Source organism: Antedon mediterranea, chromosome 2 (assembly GCF_964355755.1).
Source record: "Antedon mediterranea chromosome 2, ecAntMedi1.1, whole genome shotgun sequence".
Taxonomy (NCBI): Eukaryota; Metazoa; Echinodermata; class Crinoidea; order Comatulida; family Antedonidae; genus Antedon; species Antedon mediterranea.
The window spans coordinates 34,421,456-34,439,483 of record NC_092671.1 but is presented as its reverse complement, the minus strand read 5'-3'; the positions used below and the strand labels follow the sequence as shown (position 1 = coordinate 34,439,483).

Genomic DNA, 18,028 nt, shown 5'->3' with positions numbered 1-18,028 from the left:
TCGAAAACAAGTAGAAATCGAGCAAAATAGGACAATTATTTATTTTTTCACGTTACTGTTACAATAAACAAACAGAAAAAAAAAAATAAAAAAATACATTCTAACATTGGAACAAGGGTGATGAAACCAACAAAAATATACAACTAAATAACAATATAAAGAACAGTATAATTATTATTATCATTATCATTATTTCTTATAATGTTTTCTGCTTTTGAAACGCCTATATTACTATACCGGTGCCAGTCATTTGAAAGACATGTACCGTATCGGTGTACTTGGCGCAATGCTAGTATTTCGAGTGGAATATGTGGATAGTGGAACAGAACCAGTCACCAAACACCTTAATGGCACTCCATTTTAACAGTTCCTGTGCCACTAGATCCAGGTTTGCAAGGCCGATCCCAAGGCAAGCTGAGGAAGAACAGCACTATTGCTGGCACAACAACTACCAGATGTTTTACTACTAAAGTATCTCTTTAGTTGAAAAATATTCTTCAATTAATTAGTTTCACCAAATTTATAACTGCGTTTAAAAGCGAAAACTTTGCTGCCTCTTTTTTCTACTATTAGGCCTAGCTGAAACTGATTAAAAAACCCTGCCAGGCATCATCATGACATGGCCTTCTATTCTAATAAATCCCCATGTGAGACCTTACAAACATTACCTATCCAAGCACCACTCATACAATAAACTCATTTATTTATTTAGCATATAATTTCCACATTCACAGTCACAGTGTATCACGATCACCAACCAGAATGTCAGATTAGCTTCATAAACCGTGTTTACAATACCGCCTTTTAATTATTATCACTGTGGACAATCGCATCTCACCCATCATCTAGTTCCGTTTACACTGGATAATTCTTTGTTTTTGTAAGATGTTCCTCAATCAAAGATACAACATCATGGCGATTAATTTCAATCATACCCGTTTTAAAATCATCCAACGACAAACCTTGCTCAGACCATCCTTGCATTACACACATAGTAGGACTTCTCATCATGTCCATCAAGTAGTTGATATAACGATCATAGCCAATCTTACATGCTACTCTACGCCAGTCATTAGCACGTGGGTGTGGAGGGTCCAGAAGAACGCAAACCTCTGTCATGACTTCAAATGGAAGGATAGGTGACGGTATGTCTTTATATACGCCAATGAGAAATCTCAAAAACCCTGGAACCTTGGGGATTACTTGAGTAGCAGTGACTGGACAGCCTGTAATAATACAAATGGTTGCTAATTATGTTGTGCTTTCCATCCTTTTGTCTGTTCATAAGAAAAAATATAGGGTTCAATCAAAATGGAACTCTCAGATCCTCATCTTTAATAATTTAAAATCTTTCCGGTTAGATGATTATGACTATTAATGAAGGAACCAGTGTTTTTTTCTTTGAGACCCATTTTATTATAGCCAATTTACTTATTATGTTCAGAAAGGAGAAATGATATGTAATGCTAAAAAAATGCAAGTGGCAAGATGGCATTAATTAACAACTCTCCGATCTCTCCCTCCTTTCATCCCTATCTAAATGTCACTGGGAGTGCTTTAATTCCTATCGTACCTGGATTTGCTTCAACTTTTCCAAATAAACGTCTAATTTTGGAAGTATTCATTCCAGCAGCCGTCCCACATCGAGGCGTTGACTCTAGGCAATCGTTAAGTTTGTGCAAGTGGATGTTCTTCATAGGACAGACGCTGCACAGGACACAGAAGTTAAAAACAACACGTTTCGACCACTTGTGATTAATGTCCAGTAGATTTTCCTCAATGAGTTTTAGTATCTGTAAATCAGAAATATATTAACATGTACAATCAATTCATTCATTTTATTTGGTCAAACTAATAATTGTCAACAATATGTTTACAAGACAACAAGAAAAGATAACAAGCAATACACATAAAATGGAGTTAAAATGGTAAAAGCTCACATTTTCAGACAAAAATCGAAACGCCGACTTGTGATCTAGCATAATAAAAGACAATAACTACATACTTGGGGCAAGTCTATATCTTATATATAATAATAATCTAGAAATATTTATATTTGGAATTTTGTGCAGTTTGACGATCTAAAAAATAAATGTTTGCAGTTGTGTCAACGCATAAACCTACTTATTATAATTCAGCACTTACGTCTTTGCAGACACTTGGTGATGGTTCTTCATCTTCATCAACTTTAAGCCTGTAAATAATCACCTACAGCAGATAATAAAAATATGATTGAAACTTGAACAATACAATTCTCAATCAAAATTAACTAATACATTTCGTGTGGTTGTTTGTCAAGGCAATCTAACAACATGAAGCCGAGTTTGTCTTGTCAAGGTAGGAACTTATAACAGTCCTTTGATCTTATGATTGGCTGCGGCAAAATTTATACTAGTTGCGGTTACACTACCAAGTACATTATTCTCCAGTTTCTCTTTAGTTGCGTGGAACTGATCATGTCGCAACCACAGATAAAACCTTTGATCTAACGGAGTCAGCATCCTGTTGTTAGATTGCCTTGGTCTCACGTTTTTGTAGGCCTAATACATATTTTGAAATTCAAATAATTTATATTTGCTTATATTTTAGTAACCTCATTATTTGTCTGAGTCTAAATTTATTCTAATTAACTTAAAGCTAATTAAAGGACAAAAATAGAAATTCGGGCGATGATGACAAACAAACAAATAAACTTGTTTTAAGGACACGAATACACTGATAGCCTACCTGGATACAAGATCTTCTTTCAGGTAGAATCCGGATGATTGCATCATGATTCTGATCAATGTATACTTTCACCTGCTGGTAAAAGAGCCTAGGATTATATCCTTTATTAAGTGACCTCTGTTGTGACCAATGTACGATTCTTACTACCAGCCGATAGTACAGTCCTTCAGGTAGAAAACCATTAAAGTCAACGTACAGAACTGAAGCAGTCTTTGACTTTGTCAGTTTGTCAAGTGACGCCATTTCATCACCTTGGTTCTTCTTCAGCAATGATGGCACATAGAAGAGACGATCAACTTTTGTACATTTTGTCTTTTGAAAAGTTTAAAGATTGAAATTAATTGCTGGTAAAAGGCTATAATAAATGGTTTTACTAAAATGCAAAGGGTTTCATAATCCAAACATATGAACATTCAGATTGTGTGTTTATATTTCTGCAATATAGTACTAATAATAATGAACTGCAAAGACAAATAATCAAACAAAATTAATTAAATAAAACCAATAACTGCAATTAAGTTGTACCTGAGAAGATTGAGTCTTGACACATAGCAAGTCAAATTTCTGCATCAGCTGTATTAATGCTTCAAATTGCTTTAAACAGTCATGCCACATACGTCTAAGTAGTCTCTCCTCTAGGAGACCCTCTTCATCAAGCTTTTTCCAAGAGCTTCTAAACTCTGCATACTACAAAAAACAAACAAAACAATAACAGTAAAGGTGCCACCAACTATTTAGGCCGTGTGACCGAACTGCCGGTGGAAAGGGATTTAACCGATTCTACTCGAGAAAAATTAACCGATAATTCAAATCGGATAATTATCGGTTGTTTGGTAATGATTGATCATGCGCACATTATCTCTTAAGTAATTACCTGATTGGTTAAAACATTAAACCAATAATTTTTGTTTTGGCTGCGGAAACATGGTCTTTGTTCACTATTAGATTTTTTCCCGGCTAGAAATTAAATCGCATCATTGCAGTCGTGATTGAATTCCAGAATGTGTTCTACCCTCCTCTTACAATGTACTCTAGGCCTACCATAAAAATACTATTACTCGGTAGGCCAAGATGTGTAACTATAAAATTCGCACCATGATCATAACATTCTACTATGAAAACATTTTAAATCGTTAATGGTAAACTCAAACATAAAAAAAAACCTCATACTTGTTCCGAAGGATCTTTAACTGTGATAACTAGCTTGAAAATGTAAATCAGCCATTGTGGTATAAGAATGATGATGTCATTCAGGGGGCTATTTGGTGTGTCCCGTTCTCCGTAGTAAACAATATTACCAAGGTCGTGGTAAAAATGTAACATAACAAACAATTGATCATCTTTGTCAATATGACACTTGAAAGCTAGTTTAGTTACCTGAAATTAAAAATATTAATAAACTAAATACCTATATTTGTCATTAGTCATATAACTCAGATCATGAATATTAATTTCAGATTAGAATGAGATGATAATAAATAACTATACAATCCAATGCTCGGTCAATTCATTTATTCCTGAGATTTGAAATAATCTTAAATGATAGTAGAGAACCGATTAATATCTAGTTTGTTTTCGTATTGTATGGGATTCAAGAAACAATGTTTGCTTGTTTGACATGTGCTGTAGGCCTACTTTTGTTTTAGTGAGACACAGGGGTTAAGCCAAGAGCATTTAATTATAATTTTGTATCAACGAGGACCTTTAGTACGTTAATCAGACGTATTCATGTAACACACCTTAAGATAAAAATCAGTTTGCTACCAGAAATGTCCAGGTTTAGGGCTTATTTTGATTTAATGCTCTTGGACTAGGTAGTTCTAGTCTAGTCTACATGACCATAATTACTTGCCTGTTTGAAGTTAATTGAGTGCTTATGCTGGTCACGTAATTGCTCAATTTCACCCATAAAATTCAACCAACTTATGGGCATCCTCTCTCCCATATATGGTTCGTTCTTAGCTACCTCTGTGATATGACGTCTAAGCTTAAAAATTGATAAAATATCAAATTCTGATAGGACGCTGTTGTCAAGGGCATAATACTTACACACAATATGGTGTTCGTATGGTTTACCCTTAAATGCTTCTCTTATCAGTGAAAACTTCTCTTCAGTCTGAAAACCAAATAACATTATTTTAATAATTTGTAGTGGAGCTGTAGCTTGGTGGTTAACGTGCTTGCCTTCCAATCCTAAGGTCCGGGTTTAATCCTGACCTAGTGCCAGGATTGTAACTCACAACTCTTTCAACTCCCTAAGCTTCAAACGGGCCTTGGCTTATAAACACGATAAATTATTCAAAAAGTTGTTTATCCATCCTGTAATTGGCGGGCTTACTCGCTGTTGGAAGTGTATGAAAAATAAAAATAATATGTTTAAAAGTTAAATTGTATTTAATATGCATAATTAAAACATAGTCTTAACTGGCAGCGGGAAATCTTACAAGAGCTTCTTTCTTTTCGTCATTGCCTGGAAGGATTTCTCTGTGAGTGCCAACGATAAATATTGGTGGTGAATACTGCTTCAGGGTTGAATTTTTAGTCGTACTCGTATGTGAGTAAATTGATTGTGCCCAGAAAACCACACGATCCAAGTTGGTCATGTAGTGGTCAGTGTCTGAAATCTGTACAAGTTAGAATTTAAACAATTACCAAGATAATCATACCAAACATACGTTATTTAACAGAGAACAATATTGAAAGTGTATTGGTTTAGGCCAATCCAAAAATAAATACGAAAAAATGTGTTTTTACTGTTTGATTTTTAACTTTTTTATTTAAAAAAAATTACAATGTTGTGGTTATCAATAACTGGATCTCAATAGAGATACAAATAAAATAACATAAAAGCTTTCGGATAATACTAATCCTTCCTTATTAGTGCATGTGAATACATATCAAACCATAATTTTAAATATCTGTTGGTTACCTTTCCATAATCTCTATGAAAAAACTTTACTCTTGATGGTGCATTGAGGTCATGGCAGAGATTGAAACAGATGATGTAAATAGCACGAGATACCAGAAACATCTGTCGACAAACCAAAGAAATAAATAAATGATGTCTTCAAAAACTGAGAGTGACTATTTAATATTGAAGATAGTGAAAACTCGATGATAAGTTTGGTTTAATGAGTCTAGTCCATTTCATGAGTGGAAACAGGTTCAATGTTGCAGAGGGAAGTGTTTCTTTTAAATAATTTGAGTTTTGTGGATTGTAACCTTGGCCTTATCCTTCCCCTTCAAAATGTAACTACTCCTAGATGTTAGATCTTCAAGTTGATGATATTGTGTGACCCATTTAAGCGGTAAATTTAAAGAATTTTTTTGTGGGTTGTGACCTTATAATAATATCTATATTCTACCTGATGTGTAATGTAATACAGATCTTGTCCAGCAAAATCCCAAATGCTGAGAGTCAGATCATCAATTGCCTCTTGTAACTCTTTACTCTCTATCAACACATCCGTCTCTCCGTCTTTTTTCTTTTCTCCGAGAATGTGTTCAACAAGTTCAAATACTTCTTCTTGAATATCCGATGTTAGGCCTATGATAATGCCCAATAAACATAGCTTATATTATTATCACAAATATTTTATTACTGGTAGGCCTACTGTTCCCGTAAGTGAATTGTTTGCTTACAGTGTCTTATTACGAAAGATTTTACCACATAAAGGTACGAAATTATCCATTTGAATTAATGTATTGCTGAATTCTTCCTTTTGAGTGGATTGCATTTTTAGTAATGTAACGTAATTGTGTAAATGAGGCTAAATAAAGTAAAAGAAAGGAATAATTTGAAAATTCATAAATACATCATTTTCAGTCGTATTACTTGTTTACTTTGAGCGTCTTTTTAATTTATCTTTCATTCATTAGTGAATTGTGAAATGTACAATTAGTAGATGTTTAGGCTTTTTAAATTCATTACAAAAATATTTTGTTTTACTAAGGATATTTTATATTACAATTTTTAGAATTTTTTCAGCGTTTCGAATTCATTGTTTAAAAAAATTTAAAACAATCTGAAACGAATCTTTAAAATAATGTTTTACATCATTGTGTTCACAAAAGCGGTGTCAAATACACTGACTAGATAGGAAGAACAAGGAAGAACAAACATGCTTTTGGTTGAATTTCTGCTGTCCCTTCAAATAGAATTTTCTTACCAAATTTCTCTTCATATTCCCGTTTCTTCCTTCCAAATCTCTATAATTATTTAAATCAAAGTACAGTTTGCAAACAGCAAAATAGAACAAATTATATAAAACTACAGTAGATTAATCTATCAAATACAGTATGAAACAGTATGATACAGTATGATACAGTATAATTATTACTTGTTATATAGTTTCATTCTGTGGGATCAATAAAGGAAGAGGGAAAACAACATCCACATCATCAACATCATATTCAACCATAAAAATAACATTATTATTAACAACAAAAACATTAACAACAATAATAATTAATGTTTTCCAACATCTTTATTACAATTGTCTTCAAACCCGAAGTTTGTCTTTATTTTTTACCTTTATTGGCACATTTTCCACATCAGGTCTTTCGTTCAATTCTCTACCTTCATTCCCTATCAAAAGAAAAGCAGTACATATGATTGAAACACCAATCTAATTTCGCCACCCAGGCGTCTTTTTTTTAAAACCTAATCTTTTCTTGTCCTAGTAATTAAAGTAATAATGTATGATACAATTTGCTTTCTAGGGTGTTGTGTAGCTGCAAAAAACTTTATTCCAATGCGTTCCATTTGTGTCGTGGGCCTTATATTATTTAATTCTCTGTACCCAAACAATTGTATATGTTGTTATTGTTTTGAAACATGCTACCTTATTACTCCATCGTTGGAAGGAAATAGAATAACATTATTTACTATGTTTCCTGAAGAAATGCTTGTCTTACAATACCGTACGCAAATATTTCACCTTCATTTGTATAAGGTAATAAATTTTCTTCCTCTGGCCTAGCAACACTGCCAACTTCTTTATTTTCTTGTCCATCTTCCTTTAATTTCTGTATATTGTAAAAATTTAGCATAAAGATGGTAGGTATTAAAAGTTTAAATTTGTGATTTTCATACTGTTTCTTCTTTCCATCGTCACAAAACATGTATTGCAAACACTTGTATTGAAATAATATTTCTTTCATATATTTATATAGGAAATTTGGGAAACTAGGCATTTTTCTAACCTCATGTTGTTTCCTCCAGATGTCGTGTGCCATCCTTTCTGCAAGAGTTCTTATATATTCCTTTCTTGCCTCACCCGTTGCTATAAATTAAAAAAAAAGTATGCAATATTGACCTTTAAATTGTTGAATGGTAAGCAATTTACGTTATAGATTTTTTTTTAAATGTATTATCTTTCTGTATTTAGAGTTAATGGGTCTTTTAGATGTAATAATTATTTGATCATGGAATTTATTTTTAAGAATTTGGATGTTAATTATAAGACTACCTTTATTTTCATTTGGTTTCCAGTTATTAGTATGTTTAACACTAATTGTACAAGACAATGATGCTTCAATTCCATTAGTTACTTTCTCAGTAGCATTAAACCTAAATAATATTTAAAGAATTATATTATGCATAACATAAAAAAGCCTTTAAAACTTACACTTATTGAACAAAAACGTTTATAGCAATGTAGTGTGCCACTAAAACAATAGAACAAGAAGCCTGTTTTTCAGATAACGAATTTAGTAACACTATGACAAACCGTAATAGCAGTACTGTTTACTCAAAGGGCTGGGTAGTATATTTATGGAAAGGGTTTAATTGTTTCATTTATGTATTGATAGTTATTATCAACCTCTGTTTTTGAACTGCGCAAAACACAACATAAAACAAAAATGTAGACCTAAATACAGTACTTACGGTTGATCAGTGAGTGCTTTAGTTAGACTCGTTTTCCCAACACGTTCTTGTCCTACAAGCATTAGACGTGTTTGGTATATAGGTTTGCTGCCTTCTTGTATGGCATTAAGAAATGCATCATTAGCCTCTTTACCTCTTGCCAAAACCTCAAGGGGAACTAATATTTTGATAAAAAATAATGCAAATACACAGAATTAAGAATTATATTTATCAGAAACTATATTAAAGGAGTCAATGAAAAACTAATTTTGAAACAGGGATTTTGGAGAAATAAAAAACACTTTTTTGTTCAAGTTATATCATCATTTTCTTAAACTGTTATATTTACCGTCATTCAGTTTCTTCAGTTGCACTGAAAAAAAGTAAACAATAACAATATTGCTATAGATTTCAGAGCTATTTTTTAAAAATCAAAAATGAAATGTAAAGTTATTTGTTATATCAACCACCACAGTCCTGGTAGAAAAAAAAGAAGCAATAGGCCTACATACCAAATGATCTTACAATGGTAAGTACATGACTCAATTCTTGTTTGCCCTTCACAAGTGCTTCAACATTCTTCAATGATGCTATAGTGTTTTCAATCTTTTCTTGAGTCAATCTCTTAATTAAATCCCAAGCATTTTTCGGATTTCTTTCAATATTGAAGAGTTTTGCAAGAATGTCCACCTGTTGACTATTCAATGATCTGCCGAGTTTAACTAGCATCCGTCTGTAGCCTGTGATTTTGTTTGCCTGATTCCGTCTGTGATATTTCTTGGAGAGCATTTTAAGTAGTATTTGAAGTCCTGTTACATCAAATACTTCAAATAATAGATCACAGTTAACAACATGACCAATTTCAATGTAACCTTCTGAATGTAATAGTCTGAACAAAGTATTAGCTGATGCTGCATCTAATTCATTTTTGTTTTTTATTATGTCATAGAGGGCGACCTTCAGCATCTGTAGATCATAAACTGCAATTTCACTTGAAATTTTATCAATCACCGACCAAAACTCATCCCTGCTCATAGAAAACAGTTTAAATTTAATGATTATTTTGTTATGTTTTTTATATACAAGTTCAACCATAAAGTATAATTCACTATTATACTACTGTACTAAAACTGTTTAACATTAAATTTCACATGTTTTAAATAATATTTTAAACTAATATTATTAGATAATTAGTGTATTACTTACCCTCTTCTCTGTTCCCTGAAACAAATTATTATGATCTATTAGTATGTGTAATTACACAATAACACTACGGAGCAATACAAGGACGTAAGTGCAACGTAAGTAATTTGACCATTTACGAGCGATTGACTAATCAAACTGACGCTTTTTATTGGTTAACACGCTTGCGTTTCGCCTTGTGGGACATACATTCAATACCAATTCCCAAGATTTAGATAGTATTTATATGCAATTTTATTTTGTTGAGTTTGTCATTATGCACGTTTATTCATGAAGTTATATTTCATTATACTACAGTGCTACTTTAGAGTGACATAGTTTAAGTTAAACAGATAGTTTAAGTGTTACTTACGTCTCAGAGATTTTTCTTTGTAGTCTATAAAAATGAAGTTTCATTATTAGTAGGTTAGTAATTAATGTCTAATAATTAGTTCTGTATTGTTTGACTGTCGTAAGTTATATTATAAGGTGTTTTTATTATTTACACAGCTGTAGCAGCTTTTTAATTAAAAAAAAATATTCTTATGCATTAGGAAGTTTAGGAATATTTTAATGCAGTGCATATAAAAGGCATTTCCATTATATATTTTTATACGATTTACAGTAAGCCACCTTTGAAGGTACTTTTAAATTTCACACTAATTATTGTAAACAGTAAAAAATATACTTACTTTTTAAATTTTCCCTCTTTTCTGTAAAGATAATTTAAATGGTTCATTAGTATGTGTACATAATTAATGTCTGATATTCTATTATTTAGATACAATTGGACTATAAAATACAGTATTTTGTTATTTTTCATCCTATATTGTTTAGTACAGTAGCTTATTATTTTTATTTAAACTGATTTTTGTTCGATTTGAAACTTTGTTCGCGATTTAAAAGTCGTCAACATGTTATAATTTGGCAAACAACATTTCTTCTTTTAGACAATAATGTTTAAATTTGCCTAAGCACTAAATAGTGTAGAAAGTTCGTGAATGCCATTTGACGTTGTTATGCTAATAGTTTCATAGCAATCTAGATTAGAATATGATTTTTGTACTGACATATAATGAGTAAATTTCACACTTTGAAAGTAAAGTATTAAAATATTCTAAGTTGATATTTACTCTAGTTCTTGGCTTCTCCATTCTCTGTAAAAAAGATTTAACTTTCATCAGTAATGTTTACATAGATATAATGTATAAATAATTCTGAATTGTTTACAATCCATTATATATTGACAATCATTTTTACTCATCCTATTATTACTTTATTTTTTCTTGTATTCTATACAATTTGTTCTATGTATTTTTTATTATTGTATTTCGTACCTTGTAATAATGATAGAAACGTTTCTTATATTATACTAAAAATTTAACAATGTCAAAACAATGAAATGCTTGCATTTAGTATTTTTTAAAGTAATAACCATTACTGGAGTGAAAATAAATGTGATAAAATTAACTGCTTATCAGTTTATTTCTATCAAAGAACCATTCAGTTTGAAATTACCAACAAAATAATCATCATGATTCTACATGGTATTAGCATAAGTTTTACTTTAATATTAAAGGCATTAAGTATAGTTACAGCATACTTACTCCAATTCTGGGATTGAGGTAGAAACTCTGTAAAAATAAAGTATTGAACTACTTTAGGTTATATCAGAGAGAAGGAACATTATGCTGACTGAATGTGTTGTTTTCTAAATATCCCGACGAATACATTGTCGTACAATTATTACTAAGTTTTGAGCAGGTATGGCTGTAAAATTTTCACAGACTACAATATATAAGCAAGGAAATGGAATTCGATGCTCACTGTAGCCTAGTATTGGGGCACTTGTTTTTAAATACAATGTAGAAACTATGGTAATAGATAATTCACCGTACTATTTTTTTTATATAGGCTTATTATGTTGTTATGGTAATGGATCAAAATGAAAAAAGGGAAATTCGAACTGGTTGTAAAAAGTGGCCAAGCGTATTAAAGATAGCATACCGTACATATGATCAATACAATTATATTTGTTAAGGTGTTAGCAGGGTAAATGTACTTTCACTATCTTTTATACCGAAATCAGTTTTTACCCGATTCTAGTTTAGTAACAATAACTCAACACTCGTGACTGCAATGATGGATCGTTAAGTAGGTTAATGTTAATGTGTATACATATATATTGCCAAAAGAATTCAAATTTCCATTAATTGACCAATATTGAATTGTTTAAAATATTTTTAGTATATACAATGATTAATACATGTTAATACAGTATTAATTAATTATTTGTATAATGATACTTTACAAAACAGCATCAATTATTTAATTGTCTTACTAATAATATTGACATCTAGACCACAATATTTATCATTTAATTGTTCATACTTTCTATTTAGGCCTACTACTATTTTTATAGCGAGGCATACATAATTAACACATAATTACCGTTTTTTCTTCTTTTCTTTCTTCCTGCTGCCTTCTGCCTCGGTTTCAAAATTAAATGCCATTACAAGTACAGTACTTCAATTTAATATGCCTAATTAATTGAAAATATATTTGTTGGTACATCTATCTTCTTTTAAAATGTTCAACCTTTAAAATTTAAAATGTTGTTTCTGAATTAGAAACTTGTAGGCAGACAAACTAGCCTATATGTGTAACATTATAGTTAGAGAGAAAGCATTTTTTAGAAATAATTATGATACCACCATGTGTCTTGGTTTTTTTTTCATTTCATTTTATTTGGCATCTCAACATGAACATAGTATAAAAAACATCAATATTGAAAAATATACATATGAAAACTAAAAAAATATCAATAAAAACAAAAGAAATGCGGGATTTATGAAGTCAAAAGATGCATGTATAACACAGAGTCGTTTAAAATTAAAAAAAAAAAATTATAAATTAATTATTTCAATGTAGTCTCCTAATGGTTATCTCGATGAAGTAAGTTTTACCAAATAATTATTTTGCAATAGACTTGTTATATCATGAGTATATAAATAAAAATATAAAGTCAACTGTAATCATGTATGTAGAGTATTGTATGTCTAACAATCAATTTTTGTCTACAATTTGAAGTACATTGAAGCAAAATAATCGTCTTTAGAGACGTTCTAAACAATGATGATCATAATCAAAAATGTAAATATTAAAATTTCAAATCTACTTACCGGTTATTTTATTTATAAGGAAAACGCCATAAGATATTTATACTGAAATCAAGCAATTTGTATATATATATCTTTCTAAGCTAGATGAATAACGTGCAATGAGCAAAACCAATGAATAGCAGCAGCATTTTATGAGCCCACAGACCATAATATAGATAGTTATCAATGGTTTCATGGTTCATATGTATTGGCAAGGTGACAGAACTATCTTTCTTTATTTTATTCAGACCATTGTCAGTCAGAAATACTCTATTGGTTTCGAAAACGGTGTGGGGGACTTCCCGGAAATATTATAAAGTATATATATATATATATATATATATAAAGTATATATATTAAGTATATATATTATATATATATATTTATTAAGTATATATACAAAGTATATATATTATTCCCGTAATATCAGTCTATTTATAATGTATATTAGGGAGAAAAGAAGGCTTAATTTAGATATAACGCAGGTGGCAAATGTACACTAAACAATACTGATCAAGCCTGGGAATTCTCTTTAAAACACACGCAACATCGCACCACAACGTAAAGATTTTTTTGGACAGAAAAATGGTATATTAAATGATGCAAGCTAAAGCTGAAGATACCAGTGGCAGGAGGTGGGGATATCACCACCCGAAAGGGGACAAATTGCCATCCAACTTTTCTAGACCAGAATTTTCTGTAGATTACGAATATGGAAGGTAATCGATCAGGATAGGAAGCGTTTTCGAGATATAAGGGTCAAAGTTCAAAATTGACCAATATAAAAACATGCTATATCTCTGGAAATTCTAGACGTAGTGAGATAATTTTGGTGTCAAATTGTTCACAATGTATATGTTTATATTAGCTCTAACAGAACTTTCTTTGTAAAATTGACCGGAAACCCCATTGTTAGCAATTTTGACCTTTGACCTCTTTTTGCTGTATCTAAGTAACGGCAGGTCGGAGAGAATTAAAAATAGGAGCAAATTGTTCCCAAGATATACATTTATATTCAGTGTAACAGATGATATTGCTTGAAAATGACCGGAAGTGTGGTTATTAACCTTTGACATAATTGAATAAGGTTATAAAAACATAAATTAATAAATATTTGTCGTAAGGAGCCAATTTTGGTGTCAAATTGTTCACAATATATATGTTTATACTTGCCATAATGCAACATTGTTTTCAAAAAGTGACTGAAACACCTATTTTTCTGTAATTTTAACCTTTGACCTGTTTTTCTCATCTAAATAACGACATGGCATACGAACGGCAAATTGTTTATAATAGATATTTTTATTCAATATAATAGATTATACTGTTTGAAAAATATAAGTGTGATTATTGCTTTGAAATCCTGTACATAAGAGCCTATCAGGGCGGATTTAATTCAAAGAGGTGTGGAAGGGGAATAATACTATTACTATACAGTACAATGTCTTTCAGAAATATTTGAGCAATTTCAATCAGGTATCCATGTATCTCCAATAAACGGAATGTACAGCTCATAGAGAATTCAGAAGTTACCCTTGGCAAATCCATATGGGTTCCATTTATAGGTTAAACTTGGTAGAGTATGTTATAAAACTATGTTCCGAAAAATGGTACAGTCCATGCATAGGGGTTTTATATTAATGACTTTATTAAATATTAAAATCACGAATCTCTTTTTTCAAACTTATATTTTAGGAAAATGTTTATTATTCATCAATATGAATGAGTCCATTTATACATTTCAGTACCGGTATGGTATGCCAACAGGGGTGCTTTTAGGAGCTTAGATCGATGAATTAGTATAATTATAGACTATTACAAGGAGATTTACACATTTTTAACAAGAAATTGTCAATAGATGTTTGATAATAAAACAAATGGGCGTATACTGCGTTAGCTACAGACCGTGAAACCCATTATATTCAAGTGATAGTTCCCTGTAAAAGCAATTTTCTTATTCCTTTTATCATTGAATATGAATGTTTTTTAGTATCTGCCCACGCCATACACTCAAATATTTATTTTTCAAAAAGACTCTTGTGTCATTGTGTTTTATCAGATTTGTTATCAGGCAATCCACTTTACAAAAAGTGAAAAATTAAAGACTTTTTAAAATCATGTCAATAAAATAACAAAACTAGACCTACACAATTTTACTGACGACTTATTAATAAGGGTTCCTTGTCGGTATGAGAACATAGTGTGATAATAGGGACGAGGTAGATACGACAACAAATAATAAAAAAAACAAACAATAACTTTAATTATTTGTTTATTACAAGTTTCAATCAGGTACTACTTCTTCAATTCTATTTATTATCTTATATTCTTTGTGACCAATACATATATTATTTTCAGATACCCCCTCATATATTATTCAATCTTTTTTTAAACTAGTGCCCCTATCTCATTAGCCTACACCCTTGGATAGTACTTTGTAAACTGAATTCAAGCATAACATAAAGGATATATTAAACATTTATGTTATAATAAAAAATAAAACTGTTAGGCCTATATAGAATATTATAAAAAATTAAGAGAAAAAAAGGATCCAACTTAAAAAATGGTGAATGCCTATTGAATGAATACTTACTGGACATTAGACATACTGGATTAGTAGAAAACATATGTTAATGTTATGTTAATAATTGATGATAAATGGTTAATATCAAGAAATTAAAGGAAACTTGTTAACTTCTGGATGTTGGTGTCATTAATATCTTAAAACGGGAAGCAGGTCAGACTCGAATCCGTCAGACTCTCTACAACAAAATGACATCAGTTTCATGGGTAATATTTTTCTACCAATTATATCATACATTAATGGATTTTTTAAAAACGATAAATACGTAAATGAAAGACTAAAATGTTGTGCAACTTAACTACAAACATTCATAAAAAAAAACCCACCAAATATGTGGCATCATTGCAGATGAAGAAATACTATAATATGCATTGTTCAAATGTAAATAAATACACTTTGTAAAGAGTTTTGAGGATACATTGATTATTATACTACTATACTATTTAATTAAACTTTTGATTAGTACTAGAAATACGATAAAATAATATGTAAATTCTCTTGCATCTTGCTACACAATATACACAGAAAAATAATTTCTGAGGTACAAAAAACCATATGTGAAGTTTAGGAGAAAAGTGCAATTAATTTAAAAGTCCAAAACAATTAAACAGTACGTACAGTATGTCATGGAATAAATGCCTATTTGTTACAAAACACTAAAACCTCAACATAATAAATGGTTATGTTATGTCACATATAAAATAATGTCGAAACACCGATAAAGTAATTACTGTTACTTGTTTATACCAATTTCAATTTCAGTTTTCAAATACAAATATGAAAATGACATAATTATAATATCATTTTAAACTAAACCAACACAGCTAACCACATAGTGTAGATAATAAAAACAATTATGAAAAAAAACTGGTTCCTCATTTTCATGTGGGCCCCAAAAGTCTAAACAAATTTAATGAAAATATATCACATGATCATGCTAATGATAACATGTGTTTAGGTTGTTGCTATTTGTTATTATTTTTAGTTATCTTATTAATATCTTCTTCATGTCATTATGTATTTTCACTTTATGACATAAACTCTGACTTCTTACCAATACTGTAATTGTTCTAAAATATAAAATTAGTCTGAAAAATCATATCGACAAAGAGCATTCTGGTTTGTTATGCATGTTCATTCCTCTTTAGTAGAAAGATATTTATTGATCAAACTTGCAACATCATGACGTTGTATGTCAATCATACACTTTTCGAAGTCTTCCAATGACCAACCTTTCTCATAACATCCATGCATTACAGCCATAGTCGGACTTTTCATCATGACCATCAAGTAGTTGATATAATGATCATAGCCAACCTTACATGCTACACTACGCCAGTCATTAGCACGTGGTTGTGGAGGATCAAGGAGAACACAAACCTCTGTCATGATTTCAAATGGCAGGATAGGTGAAAAGATATCTTTATAGACACCAATGAGATTTCGCAGAAATCCTGGAACATTTGAGGTTCCTTGAGCATCAGTGACTTGGCAGACTAAAAGAAATTGTTGCTGTTATAAAACCAAGCTTTTTATTCTATTTGATTAGATTGTTTTAACCCTTGACATAATGTATAACTGCAGCCCCATGATAATTGTTTAACGGTGACAAGTTTAAAAGATTGCTGCTCAAACGTTTTGAAAAAAAGATACTATACTTTAACTTGGACGTTTAATTCTGTATTTAGCCTCGACATGTAATAGAAAGTCATGGATATTTTCCGGATGGCGTTTTGCCCTACAGGTATTTAAAATATTTTTGTTTTAAGAGTGATTTTAAGCAGTACCTGAAATTTCCTCTCCAAACAAACGCCTAATTTTGGAATTATCCATTCGATCATGATGTCGACATCCAGTTGACTTTAGGCAGTCATCAAGTTTGTGCAAGAGGACCTTCTCCAAACGATCGGTGGATAGAACACATAAGTTAAAAGCAACATGTTTCATCCATTTTTGGCAGATGTCCTTTAAGTTTTTCTTGAGGAGCTGTATCATCTATAATCAGAAGCACATTTTTGGTCACTACTTAATTCATTTTACTCAATTCTAGTTATGTACTTAAACATGGCTTGAGATCTGCTGTGCCTGTTACAGCATGCATTTTTTTGTATAACCTAGCCATAACATCAGGATACATTTAATTTATCAATAATGCGTCACAAGACCAATATGCGTTTAATCTGGAAAGTTTCTTTCGGGATAATGTCAAACTGTATTTACTCGTAGAGGCTGCCTCCTCTCCTACTGTTTATGTGTGTGTCATATTTTTGCTTGAAAGTGTTAAGTGTTGGGCTTGAAACAATGTGAAAGGGTAATGAGTTCCATGTGTTAATGATACCTAAATCAAATAAAGAGGCTCTACTAAAGGTATTAAACCGAGGTTTACACCTTACCGTAAACCAGGAAATGACTTCTACCGCGCGTAAAGTTAAAAATCTACCGATGAAATAATAAAGTTTGTTATAAAACTCTTTATAATATCTTCCTAAGATAGAAATGGACAAT

General features: G+C 31.0%; 2 protein-coding genes across 2 annotated transcripts; both read right to left on the bottom strand.

The window, feature by feature from the left end:
• Positions 1-125: 125 nt before the first annotated feature.
• Positions 126-10,195, bottom strand: LOC140039411 (uncharacterized). Its single transcript, XM_072085011.1, has 20 exons — positions 10,152-10,195; positions 9,803-9,817; positions 9,109-9,623; positions 8,946-8,969; positions 8,618-8,774; positions 8,199-8,299; positions 7,933-8,012; positions 7,668-7,755; positions 7,260-7,315; positions 6,849-6,936; positions 6,093-6,274; positions 5,657-5,758; positions 5,172-5,351; positions 4,580-4,843; positions 3,898-4,104; positions 3,253-3,414; positions 2,728-3,039; positions 2,146-2,208; positions 1,574-1,793; positions 126-1,226 (listed from the first exon to the last, which is right to left on the bottom strand). Exons 1-20 carry the CDS (start codon positions 10,193-10,195, stop codon positions 856-858), a joined length of 3,231 nt encoding a protein of 1,076 aa, XP_071941112.1. The 3' UTR covers positions 126-855.
• Positions 10,196-16,420: 6,225 nt separating this feature from the next.
• LOC140040859 (uncharacterized) lies at positions 16,421-17,474 on the bottom strand. Its single transcript, XM_072087104.1, has 2 exons — positions 17,311-17,474; positions 16,421-17,019 (listed from the first exon to the last, which is right to left on the bottom strand). Exons 1-2 carry the CDS (start codon positions 17,468-17,470, stop codon positions 16,658-16,660), a joined length of 522 nt encoding a protein of 173 aa, XP_071943205.1. The 5' UTR covers positions 17,471-17,474; the 3' UTR covers positions 16,421-16,657.
• Positions 17,475-18,028: the final 554 nt, after the last annotated feature.

Excerpts from the sequence above, each read along its gene's own strand:
- LOC140039411 (XM_072085011.1), bottom strand. The coding sequence starts at position 10,195 with ATGAAACTTCATTTTTATAGACTACAAAGAAAAATCTCTGAGAC. Across the intron at positions 7,756-7,932 it reads TCTGGAGGAAACAACATGAG|AAATTAAAGGAAGATGGACA; the intron begins GTTAGAAAAATG and ends TACAATATACAG. Across the intron at positions 2,209-2,727 it reads AAAGAAGATCTTGTATCCAG|GTGATTATTTACAGGCTTAA; the intron begins GTAGGCTATCAG and ends TATCTGCTGTAG.
- LOC140040859 (XM_072087104.1), bottom strand. The coding sequence starts at position 17,470 with ATGAAACATGTTGCTTTTAACTTATGTGTTCTATCCACCGATCGTTTG. Across the intron at positions 17,020-17,310 it reads GTTTGGAGAGGAAATTTCAG|TCTGCCAAGTCACTGATGCT; the intron begins GTACTGCTTAAA and ends AATTTCTTTTAG.